This window comes from Prionailurus viverrinus, chromosome B3 (genome assembly GCF_022837055.1).
Source record: "Prionailurus viverrinus isolate Anna chromosome B3, UM_Priviv_1.0, whole genome shotgun sequence".
Taxonomy (NCBI): Eukaryota; Metazoa; Chordata; class Mammalia; order Carnivora; family Felidae; genus Prionailurus; species Prionailurus viverrinus.
Window position 1 is genome coordinate 144,462,000 of NC_062566.1, and position 19,248 is coordinate 144,481,247.

Here is a 19,248-nt window from a genome sequence, read left to right on the forward strand (position 1 = left end):
CTCTGCTAATGGAGGACATCACAGTTTTGTATTTGTGTATGTTGAGGGAAACTTGCATCTCAGGGATGCATCACACTGGATTATCATGTATGATCCTTTCAGTGTGCTGTTGAATTCAGTAGGCTAGGATTTAATCAAGGAATTTTGCATGTATGTGTATCTGAGACACTGGCCTGTAGTTTCCCTTCTTGTGGTGTGTTTCTCTGGCATTGTTGTGAGAGTAAAGGTGTCCTCATAAAGTGCATGTGGGATTGGTCTTTTTCATCAGCAATTTGTAATAGTTTGAGAAGTGTTGGCATTAATCATTCTGTAAATATTGTAGAATTTTAGTAATGCCTTGTTTCTTTTTGGAGGGTGAAGGTTTTATATTAAGGATATCTTCTTGGGGCGCCTGGGTGGCCCAGTCGGTTGAGCGTCCGACTTCAGCCAGGTCACGATTTCACGGTCCGTGAGTTCGAGCCCCGCGTCGGGCTCTGGGCTGATGGCTCAGAGCCTGGAGCCTGTTTCCGATTCTGTGTCTCCCTCTCTCTCTGCCCCTCCCCCGTTCACGCTCTGTCTCTCTCTGTCCCAAAAATAAATAAACGTTGAAAAAAAAATTAAAAAAAAAAAAGGATATCTTCTTACTAAGTTTTGTTTTGTTCCTTTTGTATATTGCATGGAAGAGTCTTGGTGGATTACATAATGCTAGAAAATGTGTAATTTGTTCTTGGTGATCTAATTGTTGACTTATAAATATCTAAGTTTTTCCTTTATGATCCTTTTCATGTGTTTGGTTCAGTTATGTCTCCTTTTTCAGTTCCGATTGCATTTGTTTGAATCTTACCTATTTCCCTAGGCTACCTATGTTTTTAAATTTCACTTATCTTTCCAAATTCAAATTTTAATGAAGTTGATTTGTTTTCTGTATTTGTGATAGTCTTTTTTTCTCTGTTGTATCTTTTTATGTTAATTTTATATTTATCTTTTTATCTCAATGAAAATACCAATGCCTTTTTTTTAAAGGAATCTGAAAAATATACTAATTCATATGTAACCACAAAACACATGGAAGTAAAAAACAAAATCATGAAGAGGAGACAACCTGGAAGAAGGAGAACACTTCTTCCTTCTAAATACATTGCAGAGGTACATTAACTCCAACAGTGTACTGCTGGCATGAAATGAGTCATATAGACCAGTGGAGCTCATTACGGAGCCCAGAAGTAGAATTGTGCAGATGCAGTCAGCAAATCCTCCATGAGATTTCCAACAATGCACAGTGGGGAAAGGATTGTGTCTCTTAAACATGGTGTTGACTAGGGGCGCCTGGGTGGCTCAGTCAGCTAAGCATCCAACTTCCAGTCACGTATTGTTGTCATGATTTGTGGGTTTGAGCCCCACATCAGGCTCTGTGCTGACAGCTCAGAGCCTGGATTCTGTGTCTGCCTCTATCCCTGTGCCTCCCCTGATCATGATCTGTCTCTCTCCCTCAAAAATAAAAGAAACATTAAAAAATGGTGTTGATATACACATGCAAAATAATGACATTTGGCCGTAATCTTGCATCATACATATACGTCAACACAAACAAATCTCAAAATGGATTAAAGATTAAGCAGAACAGCTGACCCAAAATGACTTCGAAGAAAACACACAGGATAAACATCATGCCATTCTCTTGACAATGATTTATTTGATCCAAAAGCAAAATCACAGAGAACCATGGCAGACAAGGGGGACTGCATCAAACTAGAAAGGGGGCAAATCAAACAGTAGCAGGGTGAGAAGGCAGTCTATGAAATGGGAGTCATTACATTAAAAATATTGAAAAGGAGTTAATATCCAAAATACAGGAGGGACTCCTTAACATCAATAGCAAAAATCACAATTATAATCATAACAGTAAGCACATCACCTGATTAAAATTTGGGTCAAGCATGTAAATATCCATTTTGCTATTAAGGTTGAAAAAATGTCCATCCAGCATATGAATGGTGTTCATCATCACTAATCATCACAGTATTCCACCCCCGATCCACTGAGATATCAGCTCACAACTGATAGTAAGGCTATTATAAAATAAGGCAAACACACGGAGAACATCTAAAGTGTTGCTGAGGATGTGGAGAACAGGCAATCCTAGAATTCACTTGATGGGAGTGCAACATAGTGTAGCTACTATGGAAAACTGCGGTGAAATAACCCACTAAACTGAGTTCCTAATCTGCTCCCAGACAGTTGACTTCATGTCCAGCTGAGTGTGAGGAAGGTCTGGGCCTCATGTTCTGTGGAGAGGAGGTGCAGAGACAGGTGGATCCAGTGGATGATTCCTTAACTACTTCAGTAGGATGAACCCCTGGCTGACCGTTTTGTAAGACTTGACTCAGTGTGCCTCCCCACTGGTTGTCTCTGGCTTCCTGAACTGGATGGAGAACAAAAGGAGCGAAGGGTAGAAACTACTCTTTTCTCTCACAGGAACGTGTATATACTGAAAATCTTGAGAGAAAGTAGTGGAGTTGATGAAGATGCTGTGGGGTTTCGACAACCACAAGGGTCTTTCCTCATGGTCTCTCTTCATGGGCATCAAAGGAAAACCTTAAGGAAAATAAAAGGAGAGAGGAGCTGCTCAAATATATTAAATTTAGGTCACTTGAATGAGTCAGTCTCCTCTGTTTGAAAATCACTTACATGTATCTTAAATGGTGGCCCGTGTACTTGTGAGGCACAGGTCTGTATATGAGTTGATTTATCCCCGAGCTTGGTCTCTGTCAAGGTCGGCACTACTATATGACTGTTCACTCTAAATGTTAGAAGACATCTGTGTTTGTAAATGGTTCAGGAAACAGTGTGTGCTGTTTTCTGGTCAGCATGAAGTTTCCAGGGCTTGCTGAGAAAGATGCTTCACAGAAAACTTGACCCTGAAACACTGGTTCTGGATATGAATTCTGAGACCTTGGGTGCCCCCTGGAGACCTGTGAACCTCCAGGTTATCTATGTGGCTCCTGGTGTCCTGTGCGTTCCTGATGACCTGAGTGCCCCCAGGTGAACTGAGTGGCAACTAGTGACCTCAATGCCCCATGGAGACCTGAGCATCCCCCTGGAGGTCTGAGTGCTCCATGCAGAACTGAGTGACCCTGGTGTCCTCAGCTCCCCCTGGTATCCTGAGCACCCCAGGAGATCTCAGTTACCCCTGGTGTCCTGAATGCCCCCTCATGCCTTTAGGTAATCTAAGGGCAAATTGCAATTTTTGGGCCCATGCTCAGCTCTCAGAAGTCCTTTGTGGTGTTTGAGCCAGCTCTGTGGCTAGGCCTATCCTGTCCTGTTCACCCTTATAGGTGGTTCTGATTGTGTGGCTGTTAACCCTGGGGGAACCTCCAAGGGTGTGGCCAGCACCTGCTTTATCCCTCTTCCTCTTGCCTAAGAAACTGCCTAACTGATGGACATATGGCTCTTGTGGTCTGGACCCTACTATCTGATATAGAATATAGGATAGTGTGTGAACTATATGATAGTATATGAACCATCCACTGCATCCACTCTGGTTGGTGGATCCAATTCCACCAGAAATTACTGGTTGAGATGGAGAACCCCAAGATGCTGCCAGTGAGGTGCAGAGTGTGCAAGGCACTCACCAGTTGGGCACAACCCCTGCAGCTGCACCTGGGACAGGACCCCTGGGGACAAGGAGACTCAGCCAGGGCCAGTCACCAGCAGTCACAAACATTCCCATCATCCCACATCTGACATCTGAAACCCTCACCTTTGGGACCTCTCACCAGGCACAAGGAAGGCCATACAGTCTCTTCTGTTTCTCGATTACAGTTCTGCCTTCCTTAGGGACTTCAGCTCTCTCTGAGGAGAGAGCTGCGGGCTCCCACACCCTGAGATTGGAGTTATCTCTAGATCTTGAGAAGTTTGCCTGTGTGGGAGGGAGCATGTCCTTACAAGTGGACAAAAATTGAGTCAGGCTCCCCTTGTCCTTCCAGGTCCACCTGTGGGCATCTCTTTGTGGATCCACAGGCTTGTTGGTCCTCGGTCAAGGCAGCACTTGGCCTTTGAATTGTGTTGGAGGCAGGTCAAGTGATGGCCTCACCTTTCTGATCAGATAGTGAACAAATGAGTGGATCACAATTCACTATACTCTATCTGTCCAAAAGGTATTTGAAGGGAACCATATTTTCTCCAGAAACCTTTCCAAATCAAGTCTTTAAATACATTCAATTTTAACAGTCATTCCTCACATAACTGCATAGGAAAAATCTATATTGATGTCCAGTCTGGTGTAAATATAACAAGCAAAGGACACTTGTTCCCAGGATCACATTTCTTTTAGTTTCCACACTGATGTATTAACCTCACCTGAAAACTACCTGCACAGCATGGGCACACATGGAGACTTCTGATCTTGATGGTTCTCTGCTGATGGGGTTTGCTTCCTCAGTCATCTGCAAAGCTTGGAAGCAGTGCCGACATCTTTAAGTGCACAGACACCAAGACATGGACACCTTTCTGTCACCTGCAGATATGATTCCCATGCATGGCTGGTGTCTCCATCTCCTGAGAAATCCCCATCCAACACAAGGGGCTGTTAACTGAGGGAGGAGGCACAGATGTCACAGAAAAGTGGGGGACTGTTCACTGATATGGCACAGAGACCATCAGTATCTGAGGTAAAAAGTTAATGACACTAAAACAACCACATTAATGAAAGTGGATTGGCTGACCTGGACATCATTGGAATCTAAAAATCCGGAGCCTAAAGAAATTGTAGAAAATGTGTTCATAGTCCTGAAGGCATGTGCCAAGAGGATAAATGCTGAGTTAGCTGAATAGACTTCAAATAGAGATCAGAATGCTAGATAGTAGACAGATGATAAGTGGATAGGTGATGGATGATAGAGGGTAGATAGATGATAGATAGATAATAGATACTTTTATGTTATATTAAAGTCATTATAGAGGAGTCACATCATTATGAATGTATTATAATGAAATTACCCACTATTGGCAATATTTTTTAAAAGACCATAATTTCATACGGAAAAGAATATTTGACACCAACTTTAGATATACAAAATAAATAATTATGACTTCAATAGTTTCTGAATACAGCTTCCACATAGGGTAGCACATGCCTCCTTATAGATTCCTCCTCCCTCTGGGGCTTTGGCTTCCACTCCCATTTGTTCCCAGGGTCTCCCTTCCCAGGATGTCCTGAGCTCTGGGATGTGCAGGGACAAGAGCTCTGTCCTGGATCTGGACCATCATCCCTCTAGCCTAACATTTACAGCTCCTTCCACACCCTTGCTCAACCACCAGGCTTATGCCCACCAGGCTCCCTCCCTGCATCCACCACCTGCCAGCCTCCTTCATTTCCTGTGGATTTAACAACAGTTTGTTAGGTTTGCAGGTCACCTAATAATACTTCACATTGAGGAAAAAACTGTATAGATAAAACATGACAGACTCTCTCCACAATAGCCTTCAGTTCATTCCCATGATGTTATTATTTTGCACCCCATCTCAGCCCCTTGACCCAACAATATTGCATTAGAAATGGTCACTTTCATGAACGGAACTAAATTTGTCCCCCCTACAAAACTGGTCCATCCTATCTATCTACTATATATGGTCATCAGACAACCACCAAGCTAAGGAGGAACACAATACAGAGTGTGAAGACATAAGTATTTATAGAAATAATTTTATAAATTTTATCTAATAATCAAAGTAATGAGATATTTACAGAAGTAACTTAAATATGGCAAATGACCATGTTTATTATAAGATTCTATGAGTTTAGATGAACATAATCAAGTTACAGGACAACCAAATAACCACAGGTCAAAGAAATGTATCATTCTCAGGTCTATCCAAACCCTTTCCTTTCCACACCAACCAGTTTCCTATCTCTCCCTTTCTCTCTGGGCCTCGCATGTTCTCTGTCTCAAAAATAAATAAACATTACAAAAATAAAGATACGTACAGGTCAGTGATATTTAATGGAGAACCCAGAAATTAGCCCCTTCATCTTTGGTCAACTGAATTTTGACAAGAGCATACAACATGACATTGGGGAAACAATGGTCTTTTTTAATTTTTTTTTAAATTTTTTTTTCAACATTTTTATTTTATTTTTTGGGACAGAGAGAGACAGAGCATGAACGGGGGAGGGGCAGAGAGAGAGGGAGACACAGAATCGGAAACAGGCTCCAGGCTCCGAGCCATCAGCCCAGAGCCTGACGCGGGGCTCGAACTCACGGACCGCAAGATTGTGACCTGGCTGAAGTCGGACGCTTAACCGACTGCGCCACCCAGGCGCCCCAACAATGGTCTTTTTAATAAAGGGTGCTAGACAGCTGGCTATCCATGTGCAGAGGAATGAAACTGCGTCCATACCTCACACCATATACAAACTCAAATCAAAATGGATCAACAGTTTAAATGTAAAATTATGACCTCTGGAAGCAATATATCAAGATAAATCTTCAACCATTGGGTTTAGCAATGCTGTTAGTGATGACACCAAAGCACAAGCAAGGAAAGAAAAAGTAGATAAATTTAGTTTTCTCAACATTACAAACCTTTGTACACCAGAAGATGCTATCCCGAAACTGAAAAGACAAAGCCTAATGGAAGACAATATTTGCACAGTATTTGTCTGGTAAGAGACTGTTATGCAGAATGTATAAAGAGTTTTTACAACTCATCAACAAAAAGAAACCCCATTTTTAAAATGGAGAAAGGATTTGGATATATCTTTCCCCAGTGCAATCATACAAATGGTGAATACCACTTGAAAAGATATTAAACATCAATAGTCCTTATGGAAATGAAGATTTAAACCACAGTGAGATACCCTTTTACACGCACTAAAAATGCTCTAATCAATACAACTACAAAATAAGAAATGTTGGTAAAGATGTTGAGAAATTGGAACCCTTCAACCTTGCTTGTGGAAATGTAAAATGGTGGAGACTATGTGTAAAATAGTTTGGCAATTCCCCCCCAAAAAAGATAAAAACATAGAATTACCATATAGCCCAACAATACTACTCGTAGTTGTATATCTCGAAGAATTGAAAACAGTTGTTTAAACAAAGTGCATGTGCACATACATAGCAGCACTGTTCACAATAGCCAAATTGTAGAAACTGTGCAAATGCCCATCGGTGTGTGAATGGATAAACAACCTGGGGCAGACCCTTAAACAGGAATATTATTCTGTCATACAAAGAAATAAAGTAAAATGTTGTGGCTGTAGAGAATACTTGTTTCTCAGAAAGCTATCACAGAACTCCACATCTGCACTTACATCTGGAAAATTAAAGCAAAGCCTTGAGCAGGTATATATGTTCCTGTATTCATAGCAGCTTCTTCACAATGGCCCAAAGATAGAAGCAACCCAAGTAACTTTTCACAGATGAGTAAGTAAACAAAATGTAGTAAATACACAATGGAATATGATTCAGCCTTAAAAAGGAAGCGAGTTCTGACACACACTAGCACACCGACTGAACTTGGCAGTCATTATGCTGAGTGAAATGAGCCAGTGACAGAAGGAAAATACACTATGGTTCCACCTAAGTGAGGTGTCCAGAAAAGACATACTCAGAGACACCAAGTAGAATGTGGCTGTAGGGGCCGAGGGGAAAGGGGAATTGGGATTTAGGGTTTAACAGATAGAGAGTTTCCCTCAGGGAACATGACAACGTTCTGGAGATGGATGTACAACAGTGTGAATGCAGTTAATGCCAGACAACTGTATGCCTAAAGTGACTTACGTGGTAAATGTTATGTTACGTACATTTAATCAGAATTTAAAAATGAAGGACTGATACACGTCACAACATGGGTGAATGCAGAAAACATCCTCAGTGACAGAAGCCATCCAAAAAAGGCCACTCAGGAACCATCTTGCTCTTTTCTTTTTTTTAATGTTTATTATTTATTGTTGAAAAAGAGAGACAGAGACAGGTCATGATAGCGGGAGGGGCAGAGCAAGAGGGAGACACACAATCTGAAGCAATCTGCAGGCTCTGAGCTGTTAGCACAGAGCACAAAGCAGGCGCTGGAACCCATCAATTGGAGATCATGACCTGAAGTGAACTCGGCCTTTAGCAGACTGAGACCCCAGGCGTCCCAGGAACCACCTTGCTCTTTAAATCCCCCCAGGTTACACAGATAGGGGACCTTCTCCGGAGCACTTCCCCAAAAGAAACCAGATCAGAATGGGAAAAGACATTTCACTGTGGTCTGGGTTCTAATGTGGAAACGCAGGGATTTCCTCATTTGGGGTTCTGTGGTGGTTTCTCCGGAGGGCGTCCCCGTTTGGGTTAAAACGCACCAAAGTATCCCATGTGAAGTGGCAAACGCGGCAAAGAAAGGAGCGTCCATGTAAAGTGTATTTGCGCTGCTGTGACACTTTCACTGCACGTCTGAAATCACAGAGTAAGGTACTCCTCCAAACAACAGTGTCAGCCCCGCATGACAGCAGCAAAAGAGGGGTCAAACGCTGTGACGTAGGCCCACGCCCAGACCCAGCTCACCCAGGCTGAGAGGCCAAGGGCCCTGCAGGAGGCAGCACGTGAGCCAGAGGCACGTGGGAGGGTTCAATTGGTGGCCACGTGTCTTGGGTGCAGCGGAAGCAGTGGGATTTGGAATTCCGGTTGTCCACAAGACGCCACTAATAGGCTGTTAGAACTGCGAAAACCAATGAAGGGACATCTCACAGAAGTGGACCGGGGAGGCGGGGAGGGGAGGCTGGAAGGCGGAGCCCAGCACCCAGGTCAGGCTCCGGAACAACCCACCGCTACAGACCCAAGATTAGAACCCTCCGCGGAGAGAAGCCCCAGGCTCAGGCCCCGCCAGGGGGAGCTGTGCCCTGCGGCCCCTACAGGAAACCCACCGCGCCTGCAGCCGGGCCCGGGAGGCGCCTGCTCGCCCTGCAGCCCTGCTTTCCTCCTGCGGACCTCGCTTCAAAACCACCCTCCCAACTTCCTCTTCTCCGGAAACAGCGTTCCTCTCCGTGTGCTCCCCACCCGGCCGCGGTTCTGCCACAGCTTGCTGGGCCCGGATGGCAATTCTCCGCTACTCCTGAATAAACCCACTTTTGCTGGTAGCATAACTGGCGGCGTTGTTTCCAAGGGCAACGGAAGGATAAAAGAGGACACTCGCGGGATAGGAGATCAGCACACTCACACCACGTGCACGTCTGCACGCTCCTGACGACCCGTCGGAAAGAGAAAGGAAGAGACGGTGCCATTTACAACCGCCACAGAAGGAACGACGTGCCCCAGAGGAAATCTGAGCAAGGAGGTGGCAGGCCTGCTGTCCCAGGACAGGGCGCTGGGGACAGAAACGGAGGAAGACGCCCAGGGGCGGAGAGCGGCTCTGTGCTCCTGGCCGCGGAGGAACCGACCCCGTGAGCACGTCTGTCCTGCCCAGAGCGACCTGCAGCTCCGGGGTGTCGCACCGAACTCCCCACGGCGCCGTCGCAGACTCGGGAGGGACACCCCGCCGCGCGCGGAGGCTGAAGGGACCCGCGAGGCCAGAGCGGCGGGAGTGCAAGCTCCGCCAGGGGACCCCGCTCCTGGACCGCGAACCGCATGAGGAAGCGGCGGGAACCGAGTGGGCGCGGAGCACGAACACGGCCGCGCGGCCCCGCCGCCAGGCGCCGGTGAGGTAAGCCCCGCGGGGGACACGGTGTCACCGCGCACGACGCCGCGCAGGGTCCTTTCCCCCCAGGGTCTGGGGAACACCGCCGCCCTCAGCCTCCAGGTTCCGGAAGCTCCTCTTCCCGGGGCCTGGCTTTCTCCTCACCTGCTCCTCCTTTGGCGGGACCTGAGAGGACGGTGTTCTTGTCAGTGTGGACGCAGGGCCACGTCCCCCTGAATCCTCCACAGCACGTCCTGAGGAGACTGGGGTCTTGTCCGTGTGGACGCGGGGCCACGTGCCCCTGAATCCTCCACAGCGGGTCCTGAGGAGACCGGGTTTTTGTCCGTGTGGACGCGGGGCTATGTCCCCCTTAATTCTCTACAGTGGGTCCTGAGAGGACCGGGTTCTTGTCCGTGTGGACGCGGGGCCACGTCCCCCTGAATCCTCCACAGCGGGTCGTGAGGACACCGGGTTCTTGTCCGTGTGGACGGGGCCACGTCCCCCTGAATCCTCCACAGCGGGTCCTGAGGAGACCGGGTTCTTGTCCGTATGGACGCGGGGCTATGTCCCCCTGAATTCTCTACAGTGGGTCCTGAGAGGACCGGGTTCTTGTCCGTGTGGACGAGGGGCCACCTCCCCCTGAATCCTCCACATAGGGTCGTTAGGACACCGGGTTCTTGTCAGTGTGGACGCGGGGCCACGTCCCTGTGAATCCTCTACAGTGGGTCCTGAGGAGACCGGGTCCTTGTCTGTGTGGACGCAGGCCCAGGTCCTCCTCAATCCTCCACAACAGGTCCTGACGAAACCGGGTTCTTGTCGGTGTGGACGTGGGCTCTCGTCCTCTGGAATCCTCCACAGTGTGTCCTGACGAAACTGGTTCTTGTCCGTGTGGACACGGGTCCTTGTCCACCCGAAGTCTCCACACCAGGCCCTGAGGAGACCGGGTTCTTGTCCGTTTGGACGTGGGCCCTCGCCCTCCCAAATCCTCCACAGGGGGTCCTGATGAAACCGGTTCTTATCAGCATGGATGCATGCCCTCCTCCACCCAAAGTCTCCACAGTGAGTCCTGAGATCAGGTTCTTGTCATGAGGCCAGGAACCTATGTCATCCTGTTCCCCCACTGTGAATGTAATGGCACAGACTTAAGATCAGAGTGGTCCTTCATGAAGAGCTCCTTAGATTGTGTTGTCAAGGGCCTGTCCTCCAGGTTGGAAATGGTCAAGGATCTCGGGCTCATGACACAAGGCAAAAACAAAAAACAAAAACCCGACACTCTTTGAATTGTCCCCAGTCGATCTTAGAGTTGGATGGCTTCACCTGGGCTTGACCTCTCCCAGTGGGCCTGTGCTGCCATGCCATAAAAATCCAAGTCCCAGGAATCAGAGCTTCTTTCTTCCTACCTCTGTGGGCTCTGGGGGCTTGGGGAGCGTCTTCCTCAGAGCCTTCCCCCGTTTTTTTGTCTGTGTCTCCTGCCCTGTGCCTTGGCGTGCTTGTCATGGTCTTTTGATAGAGTGGAAGGTCTGGAGGCTCCTCAAGGGTGTCTCTGTAAACAGGCTGCGGATACTTTGAGTTTTTCAGTGAATGATGACTTTGGCGGTCTTGGACCAATCCAGTCCACTGCAGCATATCAAGTGCTGTAAGCAACAGTCGGAGCCAATGACGAAGACCCACAAAAGCCAATCAATGTCCTTGTCTCCCTCCCTTTGGACAAATGATTCCAGGAAGCCTTGCATTTCCATGAATGGTATAGTGCCTGTCACCATTTCTGTCTCTCACGCTGGTCCTTGGACATGTAGGTGTAGTGGATCGTCACAGGGAAAATCTGGGGTAGAAGTTAGCTCTTCCCAGACTTGTGTTCTCTGGCCTCCCACACTGAGGTGTCCCACTCAATACCTGACAGGTGGGGAGCCATTGGCGACAGCAGCGAGGATTTCAGCCACTAGGGGGAGCTTGCCTTGGCCAAGTCCTCCACCCTGGGTGCCATGATGCTCCTTGTAGATTTGCCTCCATCACTAGCTAGGGCTGGTTAATCAAGGACAACACCACGGTGCTGGCTGAAACACACTGGACCAAGCAGCTGGCGTCTTCTTTGACACTAATCTAGGGACACTGTCCTTGGTGTCCACCTCCTTTGGAGGTGAATAGGAAATACACACCCCTGTACCCCCAGACTGGTGCCTGCTTGTTGGTCTCTGCAGGGAGTGTGACCTTTTATGGCACGGATAATTTGGGGTGAGGGTTTCTGGCAACACCTGGCATAAGCCCAAATCAAAGCTACAGACCACCAGCAAGCACCAGCTCCTTCCCACAGCAGCTGAGACATGAGGGTGAGGAATGAGTGAGCCATTCTTAGGTTTAAGGCATTGTAGGGGGGGCATCAGATAGGCTCCCAATCCCATCCTTGGGGATAAATGTATTGTGGGACCTCAGCTTCTGGACTGAATTTAGAACATGTAAACTGTGACCTGCTGAAGGAAGTTGCAAAAGCCTGTCACAGCAGGTTGACAGGCAGCTCCCTAGGCATCTGAGCTCTCGCTTGGGGTACATGAGTTGTGCGGGCCCCTTGTGACTGAAGGTGGGGTTTCAGTACACCACAACAAGGAAATGGAAGCACAGGATTTATGACTTACAGAGCCCAGAATAAGAGGGCACAAGGACCCAGGGAAGGGCAGGCCTCCATCCCACATTCGCAATGATCAGGACATAGAAAACAGGGTAGCAAGTACAGGATTTCTTGGGAGCGGATGGGGCTGAATTCACTAACTTTCACAGGCTCACCTCTGTGTTATTCTAGAAGGTGCTTGGAAAACCAAAGCAGGTATCCTAGGCGGATTCTTATCTACAGTTAAACTCACTGAATAGTAGGCAAGAGAAAGAGAGCAGGGATTCACATTCACCAAGCTCCCTCTGGATGCCAGAGTCATCCATAGGCACTTGTGCCTACCTTTCTGATTGATTTCATTGGGTGCTCCTTTCAGCCTCATGGTCTCAGTCTCCCACATTTGGAAATTTTTTCTGCAGGGAGGCACAGCTTGCGCTAGGTGGAACCTAATGCCCGTCCCTTTCCCTACAGCCCACAGACACCCCAGTTTGGGACAGGCAGTATGGGTGGTGGTAGCCCTCTATTATCCAGAACACATGTTGGGACTGGGGGAAGACAGATTACCTGGAGAATGAGAAAATGTTCAGTGCACAAGAACACGGTTTTGGAGAAAACTCATGAATTTGTCCATAAAAGACCTTGTGTAAACTTCTCTTAATTCTGGAACCAGACACTTCTGCTCAAGACACAGCTGCACTCTCAGGTTCTCTTCCCAGAAACTAAGGCTCAGTTTGGGCTCTTACTGGCTTAAAAAGTACATAAAGGCTACAAGCATGCAGTTTTCAAGTTTTATTTCAGAGTGCTGGTCGGTGACCCATGAGAGACATGGTGTCAGAGCTGTGATGTGCCTGAGGACCCCTGTGTCTCCCACGGACCCTTGGAAACATGGATGTCAGCTGTGCCGTCTCATTACTGTATTTTTACAGATGCACCAGGTGCATTGTCTATAGTTGTTCAGGGGTCTGGAGGGTGAATTATGGATTGTCTTCTCCAAAAATCTCTTCCTTAACTTTCTCTGTGTTTATAGTTCTGATACTTATGGCAACACCAAAGAGGAATGCAGCGCCTATGACATAAATGAGACCAAAAACCACTCTGAGATATACCATGGATTCATGACTTTGCTCACTGAATTCTTCTTGGAGGGGTCCACAGTCTGTGCTCCCACCAGTGCCTTGTCCGTGCACCATGGAGGATTCCAGCCTATGTGGCAGTGGCAGTTCCTGTTATGGTTGCACATCCCTCTGTGACTGCATTTCTCTGGGATACAGTCATAATTCAGCTGAGCCACACTGCCAGTGCAGTAGGTATCCTGACAGAACTTTCCAGAAGCACAGGAAGTACCAGTTCTCACATGACCAATCTGGGTTGTTCCTGTGCTACCATGTGAATCCAGCCCCAAACATCAGAACCCTGGATCTCAGACAGATGGAATCCAACATGTTGTTGCAGCTGAGGGAGATGTGTGACATTCCTACACTGCAGCCTTCCACAAGGCACGTCTGTGTGGGAACAGGGTTCAGCTTTGAATTCCCCGGGGTCTTCTGCAGTGTCCATGTCAGCTGCCTTTTTGATTTATGGTATAGCAGACATCTTCACCTTTCCCAGAATTTCTGCCAAAGCTTTCTTGGCAGTGAATCGTGCGGTCAGTGCAGTTTCCATGATAGCAGCAGCCCTCTTCAGTGCACGTGGTTCCATCTTGCATATGGAAGTCATCAGGGTACGCCAAGGTCACCCCATGGCAGGACTCTGGAAGATCACATATATTTTGGAATGGTCTGCAGAGTGTCCAAGCAGCGGAGTTGGTGCAGTCTGTATAGCATCTGCCTGTATTACATTTGCCCCCAGGGGTTCAGATACAATCACGCATACAGCCTAGATTGCTGTAGCACTGGTTGAATGAGCCGCAGTCATACTGCTTGCCTGGATCCACTATGTAGTTTCCATAATGATAGTGGGTCAGGCTTTTATTTAAATGCACCATTTCAGTGTTGAACATGCACTTGCCTGTTCCACAATTCATAATGTTCTGGCATATGAATGAAGGAACAGTTACTGAAAGCTTCCATTATACCAGTTAGTTGGGTCCTAAGGCAGCTGGACCTTTTTTGGCAATAACCCAGAATGATGGCATATAACCCATTGGTGGATGGCATATAGAATATACAAGTGGAGTGCAATGGACCTCATGGGGCCAATCTCAAATCACATTAAGGGTGAATGTGTTTTAAGAAATTGAAAATACTTTGACTCATACTATTGAAGAGAAAAAAGGGGTTCTGATGCAACACATAATTGCCTGTGTGAGCTTGACGTCTCTCACTATAAATGACCATGAAACCAATAACTTACATCAATACCATGAAATATTGACTCAGTTAAGCTAACTAGCCTTATTAGGAATTGGGCACTTTTTTCCACGTGGTTAACACACTATACATTGTTTTGAAGCTGAGAGCAAGTCCTTTGAAAATTCTGTGATGGGATGAACAGAACTTACTAGAGATCCTTGGGGCTTCACTGGCATTTCCTTGAGGAACAGGGGGTCCCCTGTCCTCCTTATATCCCAGGTTATAAATAGGTCCCATTGCACAGATGTCTGCGACTCTCTGGGAAACAAAGTGTTCAAACCATTGGAAATCACTGAGGGGTCTCATTTCATAGGCAGGTTAATCCAACTTCATGATATCTTCAAGGCTGCCATAGCCTGTGTCAATTGTGACCATGGAAAAAGGAATCTCCTCCAGGTAGCCGAGGTAGTAACAGTCTGGAGGCATGAAGGGGTAGTCCACCTGCAAGGCTCCCTGAGCATCCTGAGTCATCATCAGCAGAGTCCAGACCAAAAGAGTTTCTTGTGCTGCATGTGCATAACATGTCTCTTGCCCCCAAAATGCAGGCTATAGGACAGACAGCCAGGCATCTAAATACCTTTGCTGTGGTACGGCTCTTTCTTGGGAATTACCACCTCAGAAGAGATGTATCGCCATGAGGGACGACCTTGAGAACCTTGGACAGGAGCCAGCAATGCCCAGAGCGCAAACAGCAAGAGGGGTGCCCTCAGGGTGACCTGGCCCTCTGCCAGCCTCATGCCCCTGCTCAGGGACATCTGCCAGTGAGAATGGATAAATGGAGGATCCTCAGCAAAGCCAGGTCTAGACCATCAGACAGAATAGAGGGCTGTGCCAGGTGGCCAGCTCCCTGCACCTGGGGGCCACCCGTGGGGTTCGGCAACAGTCCCAGGGTGTGGCATTGGGTGACCCTGCACATAAGTTAAGCTGGGGTGGATGTGGGAGGGGCAGGTGGGCCATGGTCAAGAGTGGTCATATGGACATGGGTAGGGATTTGGACCCAGAGGCATGGCTCTAGTTAACACCTTCAATCTTTCTTCCAGCTACTTTCATATGGGCTATGCAGTTATAACACCCTGAACTTCTCTACCAATTCCATGTCCTGTGGTACTGCTGGGTCACTTTCTTTGGATGACTCCTTTTCCTCATTACAGAGACCACTGATTTTGCTTCCTTGTGATGTGGAGGTAAACATTGTCAATTTTACCTTTATGGGTGATGCAAAAAATCGCTTTGTAGTTTTATGTGTCTTATTCTCCTTGGCTATCAGTTTGCAAGCCATTTGATCCTTTTGGTTTTTGCTTTGAAGGTGCCTCTGAGTTCACTGAGCAAAACATTTCTCAGTATTCTGAGTAATGATTGGTGAACTACAAGGTTGTATTTTAGTATTTTCTTATGCCAGCTGGGGAGAACAGAAAGTACTGCTGACCATGTGTAAGCCCCAGGGGTTTTCTCCTCTAATCCCTTATGGTGGTTGTTTCCTGGCCTCTGGCAGTCTCCTCCCATGTAGTTTGGTTCCCTCTTCAGCTGGAGATGCAGGGAAGTTGAGGTTACTTTGGCAGCTTGTACCATGGAGTCTGCCCATAATCAAAAGATGGTATTGACTTAGGCACTCCCTTGCTTGAATAAGTACCCTCTACTACTTTAAAATGCCCTGGGTCAGAAACCTCAGAGTTGGCGTTTGGACAAGAGTTTGCCTTCTCCCCAGTGTCTGGCCTTCTGAATATAGCTCAAATTCCTTTCCCACCAAAACTAAAACTTTGAACATTGACCTTTCCAGCAACAGGCAGCTGAATTTGGGTTTTGATAACAATGAAATGGAGAGTGAAATGGCAGTTTCCAGGGCCTGGCAGGGAGGGTCAATGAGGAGTAGATCTCAAGGGCTATGATTTTGTGTTATGCAAGATGATTAAGTTCCAGAGGGGACTGCACATCATTACCCCTGTAGTTAACAATACTGTAAGATATGGTTAAAATTTTGTGAAGAGTGTGGGTCTCATGTTCAGTGAGATCTTACCACAATATAAAAGTGGAAGACATGAGTTTTGCCTCTCACACAACAGTGTGCTGAACTGCATGGACACACTCTCTACTGATAATTTGAAAACAATTTAAAAAAACTTATACGTTTTGGAAACTAACCCTGAGGATATGTCATTTACAGATATCTTCTTCCATTCCATAGGTTGCTTTTTTGTTTTGTTGATTATTTCCTTCACTGTGCAGAAGCTTGCTATTTTGAGGTAGTCTACCTCTATATATAATTTTCTTGTATTATATTAATGTAAATTCAATCTGTTAACATACAGTGTAGTACTGATTTTAGGGGTAGAATTTAGAGAACCATCGCATACATATAACACCCAGTTCTCATTTCAACCAGTGCCCTCCTTAATGGCCACATGCCATTTAGCCCACCTCCCCCACTTCCCCTCAGTTTGTTCTCTGTATTTAAGAGTGTCTTCTGGTCCTCCCTCTCTGTTTTGATTTATTTTATTTTTCCTTTCCGTATGTTGTGTTTCTTCTATTCCACTAATGTGTGAAATCATAGGATTTTGACTTTTTCTGACTGACTTGTTCCACTTAGCATAATACACTGTAGTTTCATCCACATTATTGTAATTGGCAAGATGTCATTCTTTTTGATGGCTAAGTAATATTGCATTGTATATGTTTACCACCTCTTCTTTATGCATTCATGTGTTGATGAATATTTGGGCTGTTCCACAATTTGTTTTTTGTTGATAAGGCTGCCATAAAGATTGGGATGCATGTGCCCCTTCGAATCAGCATTTTGGTATCCTTTGGATACCTTTGGTATCCTTTGATAAATGCAATTGCCTGATCACAGGATAGTTCCGTTTTTCATTTTTTGAGGAATGTCCACACTGTTTTCCAGAGTGGCTGCGCCAGTTTGCATTACCATCAACAGTGTGAAAGGGTTTCGCTTTCTCTGCCTCCTTGCTGACATTTTGTGTTTTCTGAATTGTTAATTTTAGTCATTGTGACAGGTGTGAGTTGGTATCTCATTGTGGTTTTGATTTATATTTCACTGATGAAGAGTGTTGTTGAGCATCTTTATTCGTGTCTTTTTGCCATCTGGATGTCTTCTGTGAAAAAATATGTATTCATGTCTTCTGCCCATTTCTTCACTGGATTATTTGTCTTTTGAGTGTTGAGTTTGGTAAGTTATTTATAGATTTTGGATACTAACCCTTTATCTGAGATGTCATACAAATATCTCCCCTCCATTTTGTCTGTTGCCTTTTAGTTTTGTTGATTTGTTCTTTACTATGCAGCTTTTTATCTTGATGAGATCCCAATAGTTTATTTTTGCTATTGTTTCCCAAGCCTCTGAGGACATGTCTAGTAAGAACTTGTTCTGGCCAAGGTGAAAGAGGTTGGTGCCTGTGTTCTCCTCTAGGATTTTGATGGTTTCCTGTCTCACATTTAGGTCTTTCATTCAATTTGTATTTATTTTTGTGTGTACTGTAAGAAAGTGGTCCAGGTTCATTACAAGTTCACCATGCTGTCCAGTTATCCCAACACCAGTTGTTGAAGGGACTTTTTCCATTTGATAGTCTTTCCGGCTCTGTCAATGATTAGTTGATCATATAGTGATGATCACTATTTCAGGGTTTTGTAATCTTTTCCATTAATCTATGTTTTTTTTTTTGCCAGTATCATCCTGTCTTGATGACTACAGCATTGTAATATAGCTTGATATCCAGAATTGTGATGCCTCCAGGTTTTTTTCTTTTTCAAGATCTTTGGTTATTTGGGGTCTTTTGTGGTTCCATGATAATTTTAGAGTTATTTGTTCTAGCTCTGTGAAAAATGCTGGTATTATTTGACAGGAAATTGAATTATTTGCGTTGAATGTCTAGATTGCTTTGGATAGTATTGTCATTTAACAATGATTTTTCTTTTAATCCATGTGCATGGAATATTTTTCCATTTCTTTGTGTTTTCTTCAATTTCTTCCATAAATTTCCCAGACTTTTCAGAGTACAGATCTTTTACCTCTTTACTTAGGTTTATTTCTAGTATATTATGGTTTTTGGTGTAATTTTAAATGGGATTGATTCCTTGATTTCTCTTTCTCCTGCTTCATTATTGGTGTATAGAAATGTAACAGATTTCTATATGTTGATGTTGTATGCTGCAAATTTATGGGTTTATTGTACCAGTTCTAGTGGGGGTTTTTTTTTTGGTGGAGTCTTTCAGGTTTTCTATATATGGTATAAAATTCAACTCCAGAACTGAATAATCCTATTAAAAAATGGCCAGAAGACATGAATAAGCATTTTTCCAAATGTGACCTAAAGATTGTCAATAAACACATGAAAAGATGGTCAACATCACTCCTCATCAGGGAAATATAAATCCAAACTACAATGAAATATCAACTCACACTGGTCAGAAAGGCTGAACTCAACAGCACAAGAAACAACAGGTGTTGGTGAGGATGCAGAGAAATAGGATCGTTTTCGAGGTGCTGGTGGGTATGCACACTGGCACAGCCACTATGGAAAACAGCATGGAGGTTCCTTACAAAGCTAAAAATACAAATACGTTACGATAGAACAAATGCACTAGTAGGTATTTACCCAAAGGATACAAAAATACTAATTTAAGGGAATTGTACCTCTATGTTTCTAG

The 19,248-nt window shown here is 45.5% G+C and overlaps 1 gene segment (V, D, J or C); it reads right to left on the reverse strand.

Moving 5' to 3' along the window:
- The window catches only part of LOC125168491 (immunoglobulin heavy variable 3-23-like), a 73,048-nt gene that overhangs the window by 42,105 nt on the left and 11,695 nt on the right, over positions 1 to 19,248 (reverse strand). The window contains 1 exon segment of the V gene segment in view: positions 2,334 to 2,339. Within this exon segment, the coding sequence occupies positions 2,334 to 2,339 (6 nt within the window).